Below are 23,831 nucleotides of genomic sequence, written 5' to 3'. Positions count from 1 at the left end.
TAAACAAACATTACATTAAGGAGCTTGGTGGTGAAAAAAAACAATTTGATATTTGCTTGAGCTGGAACTGGAATTAACTAGATATCATTGAGATGGGAGCCATCTCTGTGGGCCCCGCTGTGAATAATGTGCATTAAAAAATTGTATCTTTACCATAGGACATGGGTTTGTCAACTGAAATCAAAGTTTTTGACCTTGACCTTTGACATAGGAAGTTGTAAATAAATTATGACACACTCTTTGGTGTTGGTTTATAAACATGTCAAGTATAAACTTTGAAATGATAACGGTTCTCAAGATATAGAGCGGACACGATCTTTACCATAGGACATGGGGTTGTCAACTGAAACCAAAGTTTTTGACCTTGACCTTTGACCTAGGAAGTTGCACATAAATTATGACACACCCTTTGGTGTTGGTTTATATACATGTCAAGTATAAACTTTGAAATGATAACGGTTCTCAAGATATAGAGCGGACACAATCTTTACCATAGGACATGGGGTTGTCAACTGAAACCAAAGTTTTTGACCTTGAACTTTGCCCTAGGCAGTCGTTCATAAATTATGACACACCCTCTGGTGTTGGTTCATATACATGTCAAGTATAAACTTTGAAATCATAACGGTTCTCAAGATATAGAGCGGACAAGATCTTCACCACAGGACACATGGTTGTCAACTGAAATTAAAGTTTTTGACCTTGACCTTTGACCTAGGAAGTTTTACATACATCATGACACACCCTCTGGTGTTGGTTAAAATGGATGTCAAGTTTAAACTTTGAAATCATTACGGTTCTCAAGATATAGAGCGGACACGATCTTCACCACAGGACACAGGATTGTCAACTGAAACCAAAGTTTTTGACCTTGACCTTTGACCTAGGAAGTTTTACATACATCATGACACACCCTCTGGTGTTGGTTAAAATGGATGTCAAGTATAAACTTTGAAATCATAACGGTTTTTAAGATATAGAGCGGACACAAAGTTAAAGTGTTACGGACGGACGGACGGACGGACGGACAGACTGATCACTATAGGGCGACCCGCCTTAGTCGGCGGGGCCCTAATAATGCAATTGAAAAACTTTCACTCAATTAAATAATCAAAGTGCTTGAAAGCACTGAAAGGTAAAGATTGCATCAATTTATCAGTGGGAAGTAAACTGACTATTGCATTAGTTGTAGTTGATTTAACAGCAATTCTAGCCAAAGGAAGATAACTCCAAATTTTCCAGATGATTTTAAAAATGACATCATTCTATTTTTAGAACAGCTATTAGATTCCTGCACCTTGCAAAAGTTATGTAATTTTCTTGACAAGTGGTACATCATTTTGTGCATTGAATATCTGAGCTTATATTACATTGATAAATTTTTGGAAATGTTCATAGATAGGATGTATAGAAAGGTATGATCAATGCACTATATTTTGTGTATCAAAAAGGTAGTGGTAAGCCTTGGAACATTAAGATATCAAGTCAGTTCCATAAGGTTTTGATTGCATTTCATCGATCTTTTACCTAAAAAATGGAGGGGTAAAAACCCCAATTTGTAAATTCTTATCTGGAGCTCTGTAAGATGAACATTTCTGCCCCTGTCAGCTTTTCTCTATCCCTAGACTTTCAAGATAATAGACCATAACAGCATCTCACCCCTTTGTTAAACTTTTAGCCATGTCATAAAGGCAGGTTGGATAATTGAACACAATTTTAATCTAGATATCTATTGTGGCCAATTTTGGTTCTAATGTGCCCGCAAGTTTCAGATAAGTTTCAGAAAATTTCATAAAGTACGACAAAGGTGATGTGATTATAGTAGCTCATTTGAGCCTATGGGTCAGGTGAGCTAAAAAGACATTTGGTTTCAGACCTAAATTAACAACAACTATTGCAATATCATTTTTATTCAATACATGGTAATAAATTTTATCAATATTTACATCTTAATTAAAATTATATATCATATATATCTAAAAATTTAATATGTTTAAATCAGTTTGTGTTAAAAAATGACAATAAAAATTTAACAATCATTTAAATCACACCCAGTTATTACATTTCATATTGTGAACAAAATCATTCAGAGAGGTAAGTTTTACATAAATATTCTGTTATCCATATTACATCATTAGACAGGGATGGAGTTACATTATGTTTTCAATTTGAACTAATGATACTGAGTTTTGGAACAAAACACAATATTATGTAAGAAACATTCTGAAAATACATACATGTAAATGCTTACTGGTTTTTCATTTTAGACATGTTTAGATGTTCAGAAAAATAGACAATTTCATTGTTTACCAACCAAAACAAAACTAAATCGTCCGTCTGATAAAGTGCTCTAAATCTTTTCAGAAAATGATGTGTGGTTATGCAATAAAAAATCATAAGATTTTTGTTACTTTGAAAAATATCATTTGGAAAGATTGATTGGAATGATGTACACATCTTACAGACCAAACTTTAATAACCCTACATCACATGTTCTGAAAGTTTATCAACCTGTTTTTTCTTTAAAAGAGTGCACCACAGTCAGACATAAATTTGTAACCATGCTAACTGATTCAGTCATTACACAAAAAATAAGTTTCACTGAATTTTGTTAACAAATTACATTGTAAATTTCATTCTATTTGTTTCAATACACAGACGTATGAACTGATTTCTCTCCGTCTATTAACTTTGACATATTACCCTTTTCAGATCATGATTGAATTGATCCAATTCTCCATCAATATACTTTGGGTGGATATATTCAATTGTTATTTGTAGCATGCAGGGTTTTATACGATATGTATGAAATGTTACAGATTTTTTTCCCAGGGGACACACCCATTACACATTTGAGATTTTCTAAGCACTATTTCTTCCCAAAAATATTTATTGTTGCAGCTTACAGTAGATTTCCTGAGACTGAAATTACATTTTAAAATCTGACAAATATATTTTTCTTTTCATGACCTGCCATTGTCATATCCTGGATAAAATTTGAGCAATATTTGTGATAATGTTTTGTTCATAGCTGGATTACTGTTTTTTCCCAGATCTGCTCGGCACATTGGACAGTTGAACACCTCTGCTTTAAACGATCTTACTAAACAGGGCTGAAATTAAAGAAATCACATTTTAAAATGGACAAATTCCTAAGCATTAAAATCAATACAACACAGTTTAAGCAATGTTATTCGTTTACCTCATTGTTCCAAAAATATGGTTGCTGCAGGAGTAAGACAATTTTTTCGATTCACCAAAATTTCTTCTTTACTAAAATGTTAAAAATAAATTAATGGAGCCATCACAGAGCGCCCTGTTTTAGTGAACTAGTAAATTTTAATGCTAATTAGAAGTAGTTTGGTTCATTCCATTTAAACATAGCCAACACCTACGGAAACAAGAATGTGTCCATAGTACACGGATGCCCCACTCCCACTATCATTTTCTATGTTCAGTGGACCGTAAAATTGGGGTCAAAACTTTAATTTGGAATTAAAATTAGAAAGATCATATCATAGGGAACATGTGTACTAAGTTTCAATTTGATGTAACTTTAACTTTATCAAAAACTACCTTGACCAAAAACTTTAACCTGAACTTTGCACTATCATTTTCTATGTTCAGTGGACCATGAAATTGGGGTCAAAACTATAATTTGGCATTAAAATTAGAAAGATCATATCATGGGGAACATGAGTATTAAGTTTCAATTTGATTGGACTTCAGCTTCATCAAAAACTACCTCGACCAAAAACTTTAACCGGACGGACGGACGAACGGAGGCACAGACCAGAAAACATAATGCCCCTCTACTATCGTAGGTGGGGCATAAAAAGAAATTATACAGTTGCACCACACTTACATCCCTTACAACCATAGTTGGAAAGCTGAAACTATTTTTGACCACATGTAAAAGGATGGCTAAAATGAACAGTATTTATTACCATCACTCATATTGACTCAATGTAAGACAGAACTTTTAGTAGTGTTGAATGACCATGTCAAGTGTTATAATAGAACTCCAAGGGGTTTGAAAGTAAGGAGAGGTATACACTTTGTGGTGGACTGATATAAAAAATAGGTTTTGTACTATAAATCAAATAACTGATTTAACTCAAATTGAATTGAATAAGTGCTTAAAACATATTGATGCAATATGAAAAAAGGAGATGATGCCCAGTGCTTGGTGTGAAAGAAGAATATATCACTACCTTCCACTCTTGAAAAAAAGATAAAACAAGGTATGAGCAAGTGAAGAATACTTCATTGTTCAGGATGATTGAAAACAAATTTCAAGACATCAACAAGTAATTGTTCACAAGGAAAAGTTTTAAAGAGGAGAAATCTGTGTAGTGACATTCTCTTACCTTACAGATATTGTGTTTACATTCTGTTGTAACAGGTTTAAAAACTATTTCTTGGCAGCAAATGCATGTAAACAATTCTTCAACTTTCTGTAGAAATTTCTGAAAAACAAATTAAATATGACTTACAAAAAGCTTCAATAAATTCGAAATCTAAAACTATTTAAATTACCATCTTATAATAAATTGATGAAAATGCTGCCATGAGGCTACAAGATGCATGTATCCCTCATCAGACATTTTCACATTAAAATGATACAATGCAACAAGAAATCTTGTTTGGTTGAATGCTTTTGAAGGAGAGAGCTTTGTTCTTTTCAGTAGCTTATATGATTAAAGGCAAAAATTACAAGATAACTATGCTTCAGTTAAGGTAGCACAATACAAAGATTTTTTTACTTCCAATCCCCAACCTTTAAAATGCTGAAAATTTCTTATTGAGAGCCCAATTGTACCTTTCCATAGATTCACCTGATAGTTACCTGTCCATTTAAACTTTAGGCAGTTCTATTGTCCCATCTAACAAATACAACAGGTATTGTTTTCTGTGTAGTTTATTCACTCAGACCTTTAAATTTCTTGTAAGAGAAATCTATCACTCATTGATTAATCTACCCGAGTAAAAAGTGTATCTGACCATATCAAAATGATGGCACAATGGTCTACTAAACTTCTTAACCTAGCAGTGAGGTTATTTGTATTGAAGGCATCACTGAAAGTTGACTTTCAGATGAAGAACAGCAATAAAAGAGCTGTTCATTTGCTTTTTGTGCGTTTTTTTGATGTTGTGTATGTACTGATTGTGTGTCATGGATGAATACCCCATATCCTTTGTCTTTCTATTAATTATGTCAGTGGTTGATGGATGTTGTTTGTTGATGTGGTTCATAAGTGTTTCTTTAACAAATAGATAAGACCCTAGGTTTTCCTGTTTGAATTGTTTTACAATTGTCATTTTGGGCCCTATATAAATTGCTGATCTATGTGACCCCAGGCTCAGTTTGGAGGACCGTACTTTGACCTATAATTGTTTACTTTTTACACATTGCGACTTGGATTGTGAGAGATTAACCCGCATACCACATTTTTTTATACCTATGATAGCTTTCTGTCAAATGGTAGCAGAGTTGTTGAGGGCAAAATACTAAAAGTAATTCACAAGGTCCTGTTACTCCTGTGAAAATAGTAGATTCTAACTGACAATATAGCATGGCTAAAGAAGACAAAAATTTCTTAGATCTGCTCTTGGATGTTATACATATCATAAATAAGTAGAAGTTACAGTGTATTCCAATAGGTTTCCTCAATCTATCCAAGGCAATAACTAAGTATCCTTCCTCTTTTTTTATGGAACACAATTATTCTTATACTTTTTGTTTCTAAGCTAATATTTACCTGTCCACCTTCTTTGGTGAACTTCTGAGCTTCCTCCCATACATTTTTGTTGTCAACATCCTCTTTTATCAATTGAAGTTGTTCAGAGTCTATTTTATATCCCACAATTTTCTTTTTCTTCTCCGGAGATACACTTGGCGAGGAATCTAGAAAGAGTTGAACATTGATATACATCAACCTAGACTTTAAAAGTTGTTTGAATATACAAAGATAATTTAGTTGCCATGTACTATTTTAGCTCTGATCTTACACAGTGTTTTGATTAAATAGTACATTTTCAGCAGTGAACTCAGTTTTACTTGTCTGTACCATTTCAGCATATAAATACATCTTTTAAAAGAACTTGACATCACATTTGTATAAATGTCTACAAATTGGATAGGAATCTACAAGTGTAATCAATTCCATTCTGTGATAACTATTCTATTACTATTCCTTCCCTCAGTACTGTAGACTTTTAAATGGTACTGATATTGTAATTCATAGATATACAAGACTTTAAGATATTTTTATTCTTAACATTACTATTGGCAACCTACAATATTCCATCCAGGTAAAAAAGGCATTTTTAAGTGATCATTGAAATTCAGGTGTCCACCTTCTTTGGTGAACTTCTGAGCTTCCTCCCATACATTTTTGTTGTCAACATCCTCTTTTTATCAATTGAAGTTGTTCAGAGTCTATTTTATATCCCACAATTTTCTTCTTCTTTCTTGGAGATACACTTGGCGAGACCACTTGTCTGTACCATTTCAGCATATAAATACATCTTTTAAAAGAACTTGACATCACATTTGTATAAATGTCTACAAATTGGATAGGAATCTACAAGTGTAATCAATTCCATTCTGTGATAACTATTCTATTACTATTTACTTGTCAGTACCATTTAAAAGTCTACAGTACGGAGGGAAGGAATAGTAATAGAATACTTATGACAGAATGGAATTGATTACACTTGTAGATTCCTATCCAATTTGTAGACATTTATACAAATGTGATGTCAAGTTCTTTTAAAAGATGTATTTATATGAAATTCAGGTGTCAAGTTGACATATACAAATACATAAACGGATCATAATATAACTCCCACTTCCTTAAATAGGGTTTTTTAAAATTATGAAAAAAATAGTAGCAATGGACAATGAGAGCACAAAACCTAGTGATGACTAACCATTCTCATCTCTCTTTCTTTTCCCTTTCTTTGTACTCTTTGTTCCATTCTTTGTATTATTCTCTGCTTCCTCTTCCTTCTTTGCTTGAGCCTCCAAGTAACCATCTGGATACTACAAACACAAATCTTTTATACTCAGTATGATGGACACATCATAAAATAGAATAGCTATATTGCATGTCCATACTTGTGGCCATCAATTGTTGATATTATGATTGTGAATTGAGTTCGGGATATTCATGACAGTTCAATCTGTGATTGAAATCAGATAGTATTAACAAACATAATGACTAAACATATTTAAATGCAATTGCTAAATTCAGCCTGTTTAATGAATGATTAGATAAATGGATATCTCAAAGACGACTGTGCAGAGCAGTACAGCAGATACAAGACAGTCAAAAGGGAAGTCAAATGAAACGAAAGATTGAATACTGACATTCCAATTCTAGTCACAAATAAGTTTTTGTGAACAGTTTTAAATGTTTGACATCTACAATTTAATAACTGACATTAAGCAAGATACAATCATGGAACATTTCTGCCTCTGAATTTGCAATAAACCACTGGAAATTAAACTAGAATTATATCTGTGCATGTCTCATTGGCAATCATACCAAATCTTCTTTTTTATATGAATACATTTCAAAATGAACTTGAAAACACAAGTCTGTATAATACCCTCCATTTGTGTGTCAGTAATTTTCAAACATATTTCAATCCAAGAAGAGATGAAATAAAATATTGCCCATTTTAATTTCTATTAATCATATTCAAACCTGCATAGCAAGACCAAGTTGGTCAATCTTTTTCTTTCCTGCTTTGGTCCAAGGTGCTGGATTGGGATCATCCCTTCGTAGAAGGTATCGCCACACTAGAAAACCAGACTTTCCTTTCTCTGGCCAATACTTCACTATCTACAGATATAAAAAATTAAAGAGATTAATCCCATGTTGGTCTCTCAAAGATATCTCTAATTGACTTACAAGAAAATTATTTTCTTTCTGTTATAGTCAATTTTGATATTTCATTTCAAAATATCATTCTAAACAAAAAGTTCTACCATGAATGCATTATATACTGTACTCCAAAACAACACAGTAGAAAATTAGCTGTATTTTGATATTATCATTATTATTATTATTACAAGGTATTTTATAGCGCATTATATTTAGACAATATACGTATAGAGTCTTGAAATATGAAATTTATTTGTGAGAGGCTTAGAAAGGGGGGGAAATGCCAGGTTCTACCGAGCATTTCCCTGCCGTTTCTTGCCAAATACATTGATTGTTGGTTGCTTTACGCCGCATTAGCACAAAAAGGCTATATCGCGGCGACTTTCCAAATACAAATAAATTTCATATTTCAAGACACTATACGTATATTTTTTTTAAACTGACTTTATTGATAAAAAAAAAATTTTTTTTTAAATGTAACAAATATTGTTAAAAAAAACCTAGAGGCTCTCAAGAGCCTGTGTCGCTCACCTGTTACTGTATTTACTGATGTCGGCCTTCTTGGTTGGCAGGCAGGGTAATTAAACAGTTTTTTAAAATAGATACCCTAGTAATGATTGTGGCCTAGTTTGGTTAAATTTGGAACATAGTTTTAGAAAAGAAGATTTTTGTACAAGTTACAAAAATGACGAAAAGTTGTTCAATATTGACTATAAAGGATAATAACTCGTTAAGGAGTTCTCTGACAATTTTGGTCATGTTGACTTATTTGTAGATCTTACTTTGCTGAACATTATTGCTGTTTACCTTTATCTATAATAGCATTCAAGATAATAACCAAAAACAGCAAAATTTCCTTAAAATTACCAATTCAAGGGCAGTAACCCAACAACGGGTTGTCCGAATCATCTGAAAATTTGAGGGCAGATAGATCTTGACCTGATAATCAATTTAACCCTGTCAGATTTGCTCTAAATGCTTTGGTTTTTTAGTTATAAGCCAAAAACTGCATTTTACCCCCGTGTTCTATTTTTAGCCATGGCGGCCATCTTGGTTTGATGGCCAGGTCATCAGACACATTTTTTAAACTAGATACCCCAAGGATGATTGTGGCCAAGTTTGGTTAAATTTGGCCCAGTAGTTTCAGAGGAGAAGATTTTTGTAAAAGTTTACGGACGACGGACGCCAAGTGATGAGAAAAGCTCACTTGACCTTTCAGGTCAGGTGAGCTAAAAATGAAATTCCCTCTTGGGGTACCATTTTGGGGTATTTCCATATAAGTGTAGTCCAGGTAGCAAGACATTGACATTTTAAGGAATTATAAAGGGAAAATGAACATAATTGATAACATTTGATAAACATGGTATATAAATTAACAATTTGAAGACATAATTAGTTTAAATGTATAAAAATTTATACTGCACGTTGTCATGGTTGTGACATGACATTATTGATGAAACACTTTAGTTTTGGTAAGTAGGCGGGAATAATAGGTTAGTTGAGGTCATTGACGTACAAAGCTAACATTTATACATATAGCTTTATCTGTATAGTAAAATAGCTGATTGCAGTATAAAACACTACAATTACTCTAAGCTCTTTACATGTACATACACGAAACTACAGAGTTAAAATAGACCAAAATATGTCTGTATTTAACAATAGTTCAAACGTGATTTCCTTTAACATAGTACAAGTTGTTAGACTACAATCAATGCTGATATTTTGATCTAGTTTTGACTCTTTCAAATACAAGGGTGGGTCCATGATATCTTCTTACATTCTACAATTGATTTTATAATCTTTGGCAAAACAAATGCAAGCTGATTGCTAATTTATAAAATGTTGGAAACTTCAACTTCTCCAGCAAGCCACTATTCTACAAAATCAGAATTCAGTCTAATGTAATAATTTCCTCAATTCAACAAAACAATATTGAAAGCCACAGACCATATGCCACATTTTTCAAACACTGGCCTGAAGAAACACTAGAACAAAATCTAATGACTTACCTTATAAATACCATCATATCGGTTTCCTTCTTCTGGAGCATACTTAGAATGTTTCCTGCCTTTACAGTTTCTAACAACTCGTACAGGTTTACCACCCTTCCAATTCTCTGCACATGATCCATTCTTAGCATCGATAGGGGCATTCACATTCTTAGCAAGAGCTCTAAAATTGACATGCAAGAAATCTAATGTACAGGTTCTGAATGTTTGGTCATTAAGAGTATTGAATGTTTAGCCATGAAGAGTATTGAATGTTTAGTCATGAAGAGTATTGAATGTTTAGTCATGAAGATTGATGAAATAAATTCCTCAAATCTTCAAGGCCATAAATATAGTCTGTAAATAAAGTAAACTGTTGACACAGAAATACATGTATGTCTTGCTTATATGTAATTTTGATTCTCATAACCAGTCAAAAGGTGTATATAATTAATTTTTCAAAGGGACATAGCTCTTTTACACTGATTTTTCAACTGGTTCAAGACAATGCTAATATAAACCAATGATATAATTTATTTAAAAATCTGACAATTCTTGTACACGTGGGTGGGGTAGCAAGACTGGAAGGAAGGATGCACAAACACATGGAATTTTTATGTCCCTGGCAATGCATCTCACCGTAGACAAAACTTTACTTAACATTCAGTCAGTTAATCACTACATAATCCCCAACCATAACTAATTATTGATGTTGCTGGAAACAACATACCTCAGTCTGAGTTTTTGACTATGTCAAGACAAGACAAATTGTTTTTTCATGTACAAAAGACCCTATGCAGTTAACATTGAGAATATGAAAGTAAATATCTTCAACAATAGTGTTGCCTTTTTACCAGCCTTTATCAATTAGAAACACAATTCTGAAATTAACTAAAGAATAATATGTTGGAAGATATTAATGCCCCTGCTCAAGCTTTGCAATGTTCCATGTTGTGCTCATGTCTGCAAGTTGTAATTCTTAGCATTGTTTTTGAGTTTCATAAAATGTGAATGAAAAAGCCATCTAATCTACTCCTGGATATAACAATATTCAGAGCATTTTTTAAATTATGCAAAATTTTAAAATGTGTTCGTACTTGTTCATTCTAGTTAATTGTTGATCACATGACTGTTCTGCTGTTCTTTTATTACCAGACAAGTCTCTGCCTCCACTTCCTGTATACGTAAATTCATCACCATCATCCTATAAAAAAACATTCCTGTTTTAATGCATACATGTTAAAGAAAATACTCACTTTTAACATTTTAATACAATGAATATGAGGAGACATTTATATTTTATGGATAGTATAAATTCAATTTATAAAAATAAGGCAAAAGTTTCATATTTTCATTCATATTTGCAAAGTGGGTAATATTGATTAGGTACAAATACCATGATCATAGACATAGTTGAAATGTGTTGGAAAGTAATACAGTTGATACTTTCATGTGGTTTATATTTAAGAATTGAATGCTTCTTTTTGTAACTTCATTGGGGTGTAAAAGCGTTGACCGAAGTACATTTTGTATTCTAAAAATGTGCGCAGTCAACGCTTTTACACCCCTATAAAGTTACAAAAACAAGCATTCAATACTTATAATTACATTTTTTAGCTAGGGTCATGAAAACATGGATTTTATAATGTTTTTAATTCACCAGTGCACTTTATTGTAGGACCTCGTGTTATCATGAATGAAAAGTTTTATTGAGTAATGCAATTGCTTAAGGAATAACACGTGATGTGCAGTTAGCCAATCAGAATAACGTATTATAATGAAACATACTTCTAATGTAATTATTTAGGGGTATAAAATCGATCTTAAAGTTGACCAACATCTGTGTTTTCCCCCTAAAAATGCACATAAGGGGTATTTTTATGTTATAAACAATTCATTTATTGTGAAGTTAATTTTAATTAACTTTTCAAAAAGTCAAAAATGGTTAATCAAGTTTTAGATTTCAGTGAAAAATAGATGCAGATAAAGTCTTTATCCCACCTTGTACTTTATATACCTTGTCATCTTCATAACCACCTGACAATACAATAGAGTATGATCCTTCATCTTCTCTTCCATGTATACCAGCAACATGTGGTCTGTGTACTCCAGCTTCACTCACCTATAAATGAAACATTCTTTAACAATATGTATAGACATTCCAATAGAGGATGAGTGGCAATTGGAGGATATGGTTAATTTGTTCAAATAAATTAAATAAAGATGCTTATTTTAACATCAATAAATCAGTAGAGCACATGCGGAAATGTCTTCTCCACTTTATTGATCTTGATTCAAAATATGTTGAATTAATTTCAAGATAAAACATAAAACATTAACAATGATCTATGAAAATGATGGCACAGTCAAGATGTTTAACCAACACATTTTTATGAGCCTGTAATAAATGTATATGTAAATTTGCAGAAAAATAAGAAGAAAACTACCTTATGTAAATCTTTTTTGTATTAAAATTGATGTTTAATTACTTAACATTTAGCAAATTGCCAATGGCTAAACATAGAAATATCTTTATACTTTCATCTATTTTTTAAATATACAATAGTTAACATTTGAAGGATTATACCAAATAAATAAAATACCTGTACTCTGAATTTCCATAATGTTCCTACTTCTATACCAGGAATAGGCCCAAAATGATTTGGTGGTACAACAGAACATACTTTCTGCCTTCCTACACATGCCATACCCTAAAATAAAAATCAATCAAGTGTGTCACAGAGAGATACTCATGTATTCATTAGCAGTAACTTATAAGTAAGTATTTTTGAATTTAAATTTCAAATTTTCAAATACAGATGCACACTAATTTGATATTTTCTTATTTTATAGTTTTACCCTGAACAGTTTGGGCAAATTTGGACACAATATTGAAGCTTGATACTATCTGAATTTGGATTGTGATCAAATTTTGGACATGATACAGGTTTCTGACATAAAAATGTAGTCAAAGATCTTACAAATCTATTGCGCAATACTGTGCCATTGAAGGTGTCTTCTTTCTTCTTGAAACTTTTCAAAAAATTGCCCCCCCCCCCTAAATAAAAAGCTTTTTGAATCCCTCCTTGGAACAATTATCCCCAAACTCAATCCAAGCCTTTGTAGTATGGAACCTTGTAGTACAATTTCCTGCATGTTTAGGGCTTTTTCCTTTCTGATATGGAACCTTGTGGTACAATGTCAGAGAGATCCATACACTCACACACAAGTTATTGACCAGAAACTACAAAAATGCATGTTTTTGGCCCCTTTTAGACCCTTTATTCCAAAACTGTTGGCATCATAACCCCCCAAAATAAATCTTAAACTTCTACCTGTGGTACTTAACATTGTGTTACAATTTCAGAGCAATCTAAATACTTGTACAGAACAAATTATCCTGAAACCAATTCCTAAATGGTTAGGACCATCATCCCCAAAATCAATCCCAAGCAAGGATCCGGAAATTTTTTCACCTAATTTCGGTCATTTTGGGATAACTTAAAAGTTGGTGCCCTTTTTCAAACAAAGATTGCGTGTATGCTCATACAGTCATACTCGTAGCATCAACAAACTTGTTTAACTGTTGCATTGCATTTACTTCAGAAATTTCCCTACCATTTTCCTTAAAATCGATCTTGAGCAATAAAAGGAAGGCAACAGTTTAAAAATGAAATGATTTTAATGACTCAAAACGATAAATTTCTCAAACTTCGCTTACGTTTCTTTCGATTTTGAAGAAAAAATTATAACCGGATGTTTTACGACAATAGTAAAACGACCAATTTCGGACTCATTTCCGGGATTAGTTTTGTTTATCAAATTCACAGGAAATCGTCGGCTTTTTAACTGTTTTACCTTTAATAGTGTTTGAATATTAATTATAATAGTTGGACTTGTTTTATTTAGCATGAAATCATTTTGAATTTACGATTTAGTGTCTAGTTGCGGAAGAGAATTTCAAGCATGCGTATTAGTAAACAAAGCACATGTGTTTGTAGTGAAACAATATTTTGTTCTACGTAAATTAATTTAATTTTAATTTAATTTTAAATCAGAATTGACAATTGTCTAAGCTGAGAAAAGTAATTAAATAATGCAGACAGTTGTTATGAACTTTAAATTTCTTTAAAATATTAGTTCTGAGCTCGTGATCAATAAAAAATTTAATTAAAAACACAGGTAAAGAGATTAGCGATCATTAGCCAATATTTCCCCGAGGCATTACTATAGTTATTAGGAGGGCCCTCAGGATTATAACACTTTACTGGAGTGGCAGTATTATTACAGGAAAATGATAACAAGCAAAAAATAAGTTCAAAATGGCGACTTAGACAATGTTAGAAACTCGATCTCAATGAAATGACATTGAATGACCGAAATTATTTCTGTAAAAAAATAAAATTTGTCCTAAATCCCAATTACTCTTTTAGGACAAAATACTTTCAGTTTAGGTCAAGACTGGCATATATGACTGTTTCCGGACCCTTGATCCCAAGCCTCCTATTGTGGTATTAAACCTTCTTAAAAAATTTCATAGATATCCATTAACTTAAACTAAAGTTATTGTCCGAAAACCAAATGTGTCTTTGGATGACGACCACATCATACCGTTATATGATCCCCAAAAAATTTTTGCGGTCATATAATAACATAGAATAAATCAAGTTTACATGTTTGCAAAAATAAAAATATTATTCTGTTGCCCTGATCACTTACATTATTTTTGTTTACATTTCTAACTTTACACAAGTTTTGGGTTGTTGGTGTTTAATGCCAATTTCAGCACTGTTGGCTCTATTGTAGGGGCCAGCTTTTATTACAAGTGCAAGCCAGATGCCCAGAAAGAATCATGACCTTTGGCAGGAAAATAAGTCAATCCTAGTCAATTATAAAGTATTAAAAAACAAGAATGTGTCCAAAGTACACGGATGCCCCACTCGCACTATCCTTTTCCATGTTCCATGGACCGTGAAATTGGGTAATTATCTAATTTGGCATTAAAATTAGAAAGATCATATCATAAGCAACAAGTGTACTAAGTTTCAAGTTGATTGGACTTCAGTTTCATCAAAAACTACCTTGACCAAAAACTTAAACCTGAAACTCCAACTTTCATTTTCTATGTTCAGTGGACCGTGAAATTGGGGTCAAAAGTCTAATTTGGCTTAAAAATTAGAAAGATCATCTCATAAGCAACAAGTGTACTAAGTTTCAAGTTGATTGGACTTCAGCTTCATCAAAAACTACCTTGACCAAAAACTTTAACCTGAAACTCCCACTTTCATTTTCTATGTTCAGTTGACCGTGAAATTGGGGTCAAAAGTCTAATTTGGCTTTAAAATTAGAAAGATCATATCATAAGCAACAAGTGTACTAAGTTTCAAGTTGATTGGACTTCAGCTTCAGCAAAAACTACCTTGACCAAAAACTTTAACCTGAAACTCCCACTTGCATTTTCTATGTTCAGTTGACTGTGAAATTGGGGTCAAAAGTCAAATTTGGCTTTAAAATTAGAAAGATCATATCATAAGCAACAAGTGTACTAAGTTTCAAGTTGATTAGACTTCAGCTACTTCAAAAACTACCTTGACCAAAAACTTTAACCTGCAGACGAAAGAACGAACGGACGGAGCCACAGACCAGAAAACATAATGTCCCTCTACTATCATAGGTGGTGCATTAAAACCTGCCACATACAGGGTTCAAACATAAAACCTTTAGTGTTGGCAGGCTTATGATATAGTATATGAACTACTGAGACCACTCAACATACAAGCCTCCCCCTCACCAAATCTACATTTGCCAGTATTTGCAATATTTTCTTTAATCATAGATCTTACTTTGCCCTATTTATATATCCCTTGTTGAAAGTATGTTAATAATCTTACTTAGTCCAAATTCCTTGAAATACTTTTGTTGATACTTTGCTGTTATCCCTTATGAATAATATTGTTGCTGTTATCCCTTATGAATAATATTGTTGATGTTATCATTTATGAATAATATTGTTGTTGTTATCCCTTGTGAATAATATTGTTGTTGTTATCCCTTGTGAATAATATTGTTGTTGTTATCCCTTGTGAATAATATTGTTGATGTTATCCCTTATGTATAATATTGTTGTTGTTATCCCTTATGCATAATATTGTTGTTGTTATCCCTTATGAATAATATTGTTGATGTTATCCCTTATGAATAATATTGTTCCTGATATCCCTTATGAATGTTGATGTTATCATTTATGAATAATATTGTTGCTGTTATCCCTTGTGAATAATATTGTTGTTGTTATCCCTTATGAATAATATTGTTGATGTTATCATTTATGAATAATATTGTTGCTGTTATCCCTTGTGAATAATATTGTTGATGTTATCATTTATGAATAATATTGTTGCTGTTATCCCTTGTGAATAATATTGTTGTTGTTATCCCTTATGAATAATATTGTTGCTGTTATCCCTTATGAATAATATTTTTGATGTTATCATTTATGAATAATATTTTTGATGTTATCATTTATGAATAATCTTTTTGATGTTATCATTTATGAATAGCATTGTTGCTGTTATCCCTTATGAATAATATTGTTGTTGTTATCCCTTATGAATAATATTGTTGCTGTTATCCCTTATGAATAATATTGTTGCTGTTATCCCTTATGAGTAATATTGTTGCTGTTATCCCTTATGAATAATATTGTTGCTGTTATCCCTTATGAACAATATTGTTGAAAGTCTTACTTTATTCCAATCCCTTGATTTCATATTTGTTCATAATCATCATACTTTGACTAAAACCCTTGTAATTTTGCCCCACTCGCTGGTTCTGAATTTAGTTGACTGTAATAAGTTTGCTCAAATCCTTGTTCTATTTTGTTGATTATCTTACTTTGCCCCAGTCCCTTGTAGTATTTTTGTTCTGTTGTGATGCCATCTTTGATTTCTTTTTACTTTCTTTCAACTTTTCTCCAGCTTTAACAATAGCATTGGTATCTGTTTTGCAATCTGGACAATACCTTCAACAGATATAAAAAAATACTTTCAATTAAATGTACAGAACATTAAATATAAACATTTTGTCAATCAGCCATGGTTTTCTTCTGAAGCTACATGTAAGAACCTTCTTGCTCTATTCCAGAAAAAAATGTATGGGGGTTGGAAGGCAGTTTTTGTCAGCACCCGCCACCCAGACAATTGTATTTGAGAATTATAGTGCATTATAGTGTGAAACGTTGCTCTGATACCCATCACCCTAGTATTATTAATATAATGTGCCTTTCAACACCCCCCCCCCCCAATACATATTCTGGAATAGCCCAGAAGAAAATTCATATGAAAAATTCGTAAGGGTTCCACGGAACCCAGTGTCTCGCCTACTTTTGCTGTTAATCGCAGACTCAACAAAAATGAGGAAAAACATCAATAAAAATTTCCCTCTCGATACTGTCTTTTGATTGAAAGAAGCTTCCAAGTTTGGTAAAAAAATCCAGGATAGTTTATGAATCTAATAAATGTTTTATAAACTTTAACTGCAGACTGTATGTAATGTTAACTGGAAGAAAAACTAAGTCCATTTATAAGTAAAATACGGAAAAAGAGATTTTTTTTTTTACAAAATTGACTTCTGAATAATATCTTATGATCAGAAACAAGCTTTTGTCTAAGTTTGGTAGAAATCCAGGATAGTTTAAGAACATTGTAAAAATTTTAAAAACTTAAACCACAGAGTGAATGTTTTGTTTCTGGCAAAAAAACTAAGTCCATTTATAAGTAAAATACGGAAAAGTGGAAATTTATTTTTACAAAATTTACTTCTGGATACTTTCTTATGATCATAAACAAGCTTCTGTCCAAGTTTGGTACAAATCAAGGATAGTTTAGGAAAGTTATTAAAATTTCAAAAACTTTAACCACAGAGTGAATATTTGTGGACGCCGCCGACGACGCCGGAATGTAGGATCGCTTAGTCTCGCTTTTTCGACTTAAGTCGAAGGCTCGACAAAAACTCGCTTTTTCGACTAAAGTCGAAGGCTCGACAAAAACTCACTATTTTTACAATTCAGACTTAGAAATACAACTCAAATGTTCCAAACAAGTTTTATCAGTATCAGTGTGTAATGGCCAATAATTAAGAGAAACAATGATTTTGATAAACTTATCAATGTAATGACTTTTTTGATGGTCTTTTGCTACACAGCGTCCATGTTTACATTGTAACCGTTAACCGGAAGTAGGGAATATCTATTTTTGTATATTCACTTTGTAAACTAGGTCAACGATGGCAAGTTTCAAATTTGGATTGCCAACAATCAGCTGTTTTTAAAAATGAACTTCAAAATATATATAACTTCACAGATTAGTTATTTTATAGGTAAATGAACACATAGAGAATATTTAACTACTATTTATTGTAAATTGCAATACATTTCACATTTATTTCTGTTATAATAAACGGAATATATTTTACACCAGTTTTCATTCATTGCTTTGAAATTGGTAAATTTAATAAACGCTCGGCGCTACATTGCCAACTGTCTGAGAATACTGCAATACACAGAGTAGTCACAGAGCAAATGCACTATAAACTACAACTGCAGGGCAGGATTGTACCCATTAAATCTTTAAAAATGTAAACTGTCCAATTTTTTATCTTTTAATTCTCATAACAAAATATTTTTGATCAATGAGTCAGGGCTTCCAAAAAACATTTGAGCCAGCCGGACATTTTATATCTGATCCCGATTTTAATCCCTTAAGACTTAGTCACAAAAAGGCAATTATGGTAATCAGATGGCCATTCCAATGATAATGACATTAGATTAAAAAACGATTTTAAACTTTACTTTGATATGAATTGGATGTAAACTGTTAAATTGGCAGTGTATCATTCAAAGTGTGCTCACCAGCGTGCTCATATCTGCCATAGACTTTATTTGTGCAAAATGACATGTCAAAAACTTTATTTTCGTTTTTAAAATCACGTTTTTCTAAAACCGGATGTTGACTTGACAATGGTAAAACATGGACCATAAACGGATACATAAAATCCGTGTACATTTACAAAGCATGACTGAGAGAAGAAGCTCTTTCCACGTTATTTCTGTAACAAAATACTTGAAATGAACGTTTAGATACAGGTATCAATGACAATTTTAGCATTTTGAAGAAATAAAGGATGCATAATTAAATTTCCCACCTTTGCACATGCGCACACGTGTTCTAGTTCGTTCAACGTAGTTCTGACCATTTTTCATTTCAACCTTTTAAAATTTTTCATCAAATCATGTAAATAAACTAATTTCTTATAATTTTAATCTTTTGGACTAAATCAATGAGTTACAAACCGCTGAAATGTAAGAAAATAATTGTGAATAGACCGATCAATTTATACGATGTCCGGTACTAAACATAGTTTACCTGTCACCTGAACAGGTAGATGCTGTCCAACAACTAATTAGCCTTGATTAAAATTAGAAAGTATTGAAGTAGGGGTTGTTTTGATAGTAATTAATCATCATGTCACTTTTATGACCGGAAATGTGTGGATGTTAAAGGCAAAAGGTTGGGTCAAAAAGATCGTGAATTATGTTAAAATGACCGAAAAAGCCTTGAAAACTAAAATGTATATGACCGTTCCATGCTTTACCCAGCCGGACTTTTACCGGACATTATACAAATGTCCGGAATATATGACCATTTTGGAAGCCCTGCAATGAGTCAGATTCCCAGCATTGATATTCTATGATAAAGTGTTTATTTCATGTCCTCATACATTTGTCATAGTTTATGTACGTATTTGAAATAATAACTTCATGCTGGGCTTGCTTTTGATAATAATTATTTTACAATTCAAGATATGTTGATCATGTTTTAACAGTTTATAGTATTTGATTTATGTAACTGTTTAGGTGACATGCTTATGGCCTAATTAACACCTTTGATGGTCTTTAATCTATTGATCACTCTAATAATCTCAGTTAATAAGTGTGATCACTACGTACAGGTCAATGTTTACTTTGCAATTTCCTTCAATCCAGACAATTATATCCTTCATTTCTAATGGCTTCAATTTTTCATTTTTTGTTAAGAAAACTTAAATCCACGAATTAAAGTACTTTCACAGTATATCCACACTTTTTCAAAGCCGGGTAATAATAAGCTATTAATACTAAACACATATCATTACCATTCATCATCTTCTGGTATACTTGTCAGAGGTGGCTTTAGACATGCAAGATGATAGGCCTGATCACATTCATCACAGAGTATCTGTTTATCTGGATCTTCTTTACCTCCACATTCACAGCATGCACAATGTTTACATTTCTTACGGGGATTGTCTAAACAATGATCACAGTCTGGCTTGTTTTTTCCTGATAAAATATAAGTAATTACAACATAAGCTTCACTTGGTTTATTGAAACTATGGTATGTGTACAAAATATTCTGGCTAAAATTTGACAGAACCATAGGTTAAATCTCCTACTTTTTTTGCAAAAAGAGTGTACAAGTTTTTATATCATTTAATTGACTAAGTTTTGAATATACAGGCGACCTCGTTCAATCATTTTTTTTTACTTTAAAGCTTAAATATTTATTCTTCCTACACGCTATAGTTGTCTCATTGGCATTCATACAACTGTTGTAGAAATATGGCAAAATTCCGTTACCATGCAGCAAATCTGAATGAATTGCACATCTTCACTTACGTTTAACAGGAGAAGCTGACTGCTCAACTGGTGTATCATATTCATTTAACTGGGTACCAGGCATTTCAACGTCAAATATTTCATTGACAAATAACAACTTGCAGTCATCTAATGGCATCAAATCTGGACTAAAAAGAAAAGTTATCTATTTAATCTCAATTCTAATTTGTTTTTTATAATAAAAAAAAAAAAAAAAATTAATATTCAACAGAGTAAAAATCTGTATCTTTTGAGTATAATTATTTCACTTGCAGTATGTTTAAAATAACATACCAAAACATTTTCTATCAATTATAAAATAATATAATATACTTTACAAAATAGAATTCAACATGTAAACACATTTTTACTCAATAACTTTCATTACAAATCAGTGAATAAAACACTGTAATCAAAGAGCTGAAGAGCTCTGAGGGAAAAGATGGCCATTGTTTCAATTTTTAGGGGGATATCTTTTGATAGTCTACATACAAAGAATGAACAAAAGAACAGCTAGAACATATAGAAAGGCTGACAATAATGAAACTAATTGTTGCTTAATGTTATTTTATTTCCTTAGTCAAGAATTCATCATAGAGACAATTTGGACCAATGAGATCTGCACCTTCTAAATCAAAACATTTGATTAAAGTTGGGAGTTAATTATCTAAAATTCAATTGAATTTAACAACTACTACAATATATTTTAGAATTTTAATTATGTACAACTGAAGGGCAGGCTAAGACCTTTCTCAACTTTTTGTGACAGTATTCTCAAGAAAGTCAGGACTGAAAAATCTATTCAGTTTTAATTTTCCATTGATAAAGTTCCCAGTTACAACTCTCATCACAGGGATACATGTACTAGTACTTATAAAATCAAATATGATTGATATAAGCTGTGTGAAGTTTGTTTCCAGATCCCACATTTTGATATATCTGTAAAATTCATGAATAAATAGCTTTAAACTACAAAAAGCAATATTTAAAAAAAAAAATGTCAACTAGATATCATTGAGATGGGAGCCATCTCTGTGGGCCCCGCTGTGAATAATGTGCATTAAAAAATTGTATCTTTACCATAAGACATGGGTTTGTCAACTGAAATCAAAGTTTTTGACCTTGACCTTTGACCTAGGAAGTTGTAAATAAATTATGACACACCCTTTGGTGTTGGTTTATAAACATGTCAAGTATAAACTTTGAAATGAGAACGGTTCTCAAGATATAGAGCGGACACAATCTTTACCATAGGACATGGGGTTGTCAACTGAAACCAAAGTTTTTGACCTTGAACTTTGCCCTAGGCAGTCGTTCATAAATTATGACACACCCTCTGGTGTTGGTTCATATACATGTCAAGTATAAACTTTGAAATCATAACGGTTCTCAAGATATAGAGCGGACACGATCTTCACCACAGGACACAGGGTTGTCAACTGAAACCAAAGTTTTTTTACCTTGACCTTTGACCTAGGAAGTTGTACATACATCATGACACGCCCTCTGGTGGTGGTTAATAAACATGTAAAGTATAAAGTATGAAATCATAATGGTTCTCTAGATATGGAGCGGACACAAAGTGTTACGGACAGACGGACAGACTGATCACTATAGGGCGACCCGCCTTTGGCGGGGCCCTAAAAACTAGAGGCTCTAAAGAGTCTGTGTCGCTCACCTTGGTCTTGTGCATATTAAACAATGAACACGGATAAATTCATGACAAAATTGTGTTTTGGTGATAGTGATGTGTTTGTAGATCTTATTTTACTAAACATTCTTGTTGCTACAATTATATCTATCTATAATGAACTTGGCCCAGTAATTACAGTGGAAAATATTTTCTAAAAATTTACAAAAATTTATGAAAAATGTTAAAAATTAACTATAAAGGGCAATAACTCCTTAAGGGGTCAATTGACTATTTTGGTCATGTAAACTTATTTGTAGATCTTATTTTGCTGAACGTTATTGCTGTATACAGTTTATCTCTATCTATAATAATATTCAAGATAATAACAAAAAACGGCCAAATTTCCTTAAAATTGCCAATTCAGGACAGTAACCTAACAACTGGTTGTCCGATCCATGTGAAAACATCAGGGCAGATAGATCTTGACCTGATAAACAATTAAACCCTGTCAGATTTTCTCTTTATGCTTCGGTTTTTGAGTTATAAGCCAAAAACTGCATTTTACCCCTATGTTCTATTATTAGCCGTGGCAGCCATTTTGGTTGATTGGCCAGGTCACGCCACACATTTTTTGAACAAGTTACCCCAATGATGATTGTGGCCAAGTTTAGTTTAATTTGGCACAGTAGTTTCAGAGAAGAAGATTTTTGTAAAAGATTACTAAGATTTACGAAAAATGGTTAAAAATTGACTATAAAGGGCAATAACTCCTTCAGGGGTCAACTGACCATTTTGGTCATGTTGACTTATTTGTAAATCTTACTTTGCTGAACATTATTGCTGTTTACAGTTTATCTCTATCTATAATAGTATTCAAGATAATAGCCAAAAACAGCAAAAATTCCCTAAAATTACCAATTCAGGGGCAGTAACCCAATAACGGGTTGTCGGATTCATCTGAAAATTTGAGGGCATATAGATCTTGACCTGATAAACAATTTTACCCTGTCAGATTTGCTCTAAATGCTTTGGTTTTTGAGTTATAAGCCAAAAACTGCATTTTACCCCTATGTTCTATTTTTAGCCATGGCGGCCATCTTGGTTGGTTGGGCGGGGCACCGGACACATTTTTTAAACTAGATACCCCAATGATGATTATGGCCAAGTTTGGTTAAATTTGACCCAGTAGTTTCAGAGGAGAAGATTTTTCTAAAAGATTACTAAGATTTACGAAAAATGGTTAAAAATTGACTATAAAGGGCAATAACTCCTAAAGTGGTCAACTGACCATTTTGATCATGTTGACTTATTTTTAGATCTTACTTTGCTGAACATTATTGCTGTTTACAGTTTATCTCTATCTATAATAATATTCAAGATAATAACCAAAAACAGCAAAATTTCCTTAAAATTACCATTTCAGGGGCAGCAACCCAACAACGAAATGTCCGATTCAACTGAAAATTTAAGGGCAGATAGATCTTGACCTGTTGAACAATATTACCCATGTCAGATTTGCTCTAAATGCTTTGGTTTTTGAGTTATAAGCCAAAAACTGCATTTTACCCCTATGTTCTATTTTTAGCCATGGCGGCCATCTTGGTTGGTTGGCCGGGTCA

General features: G+C 32.4%; 1 protein-coding gene across 1 annotated transcript in view; it reads right to left on the bottom strand.

Annotated features, from left to right (window-relative positions):
* Window positions 1-1,894: 1,894 nt before the first annotated feature.
* LOC143043089 (E3 ubiquitin-protein ligase UHRF1-like) overlaps window positions 1,895-23,831 on the bottom strand; it is a 43,185-nt gene continuing 21,248 nt past the window's right edge. Inside the window, exons 6-17 of the mRNA XM_076215561.1 lie at window positions 20,601-20,728; window positions 20,078-20,264; window positions 16,781-16,907; window positions 12,490-12,597; window positions 11,904-12,008; window positions 10,984-11,090; window positions 9,908-10,070; window positions 7,716-7,853; window positions 6,937-7,048; window positions 5,763-5,908; window positions 4,371-4,469; window positions 1,895-3,113 (exon numbers count right to left, since the gene is read on the bottom strand). Coding sequence (XP_076071676.1) covers window positions 2,964-3,113; window positions 4,371-4,469; window positions 5,763-5,908; window positions 6,937-7,048; window positions 7,716-7,853; window positions 9,908-10,070; window positions 10,984-11,090; window positions 11,904-12,008; window positions 12,490-12,597; window positions 16,781-16,907; window positions 20,078-20,264; window positions 20,601-20,728 — 1,570 coding nt within the window. The 3' untranslated portion in view covers window positions 1,895-2,963. The remainder of the gene's footprint in view (window positions 3,114-4,370; window positions 4,470-5,762; window positions 5,909-6,936; window positions 7,049-7,715; window positions 7,854-9,907; window positions 10,071-10,983; window positions 11,091-11,903; window positions 12,009-12,489; window positions 12,598-16,780; window positions 16,908-20,077; window positions 20,265-20,600; window positions 20,729-23,831) is intronic.

Source organism: Mytilus galloprovincialis, chromosome 1 (assembly GCF_965363235.1).
Source record: "Mytilus galloprovincialis chromosome 1, xbMytGall1.hap1.1, whole genome shotgun sequence".
NCBI lineage: Eukaryota > Metazoa > Mollusca > Bivalvia > Mytilida > Mytilidae > Mytilus > Mytilus galloprovincialis.
Note: the sequence above shows the minus strand (reverse complement) of the source record. Positions and strands in the feature narration are given on the sequence as shown.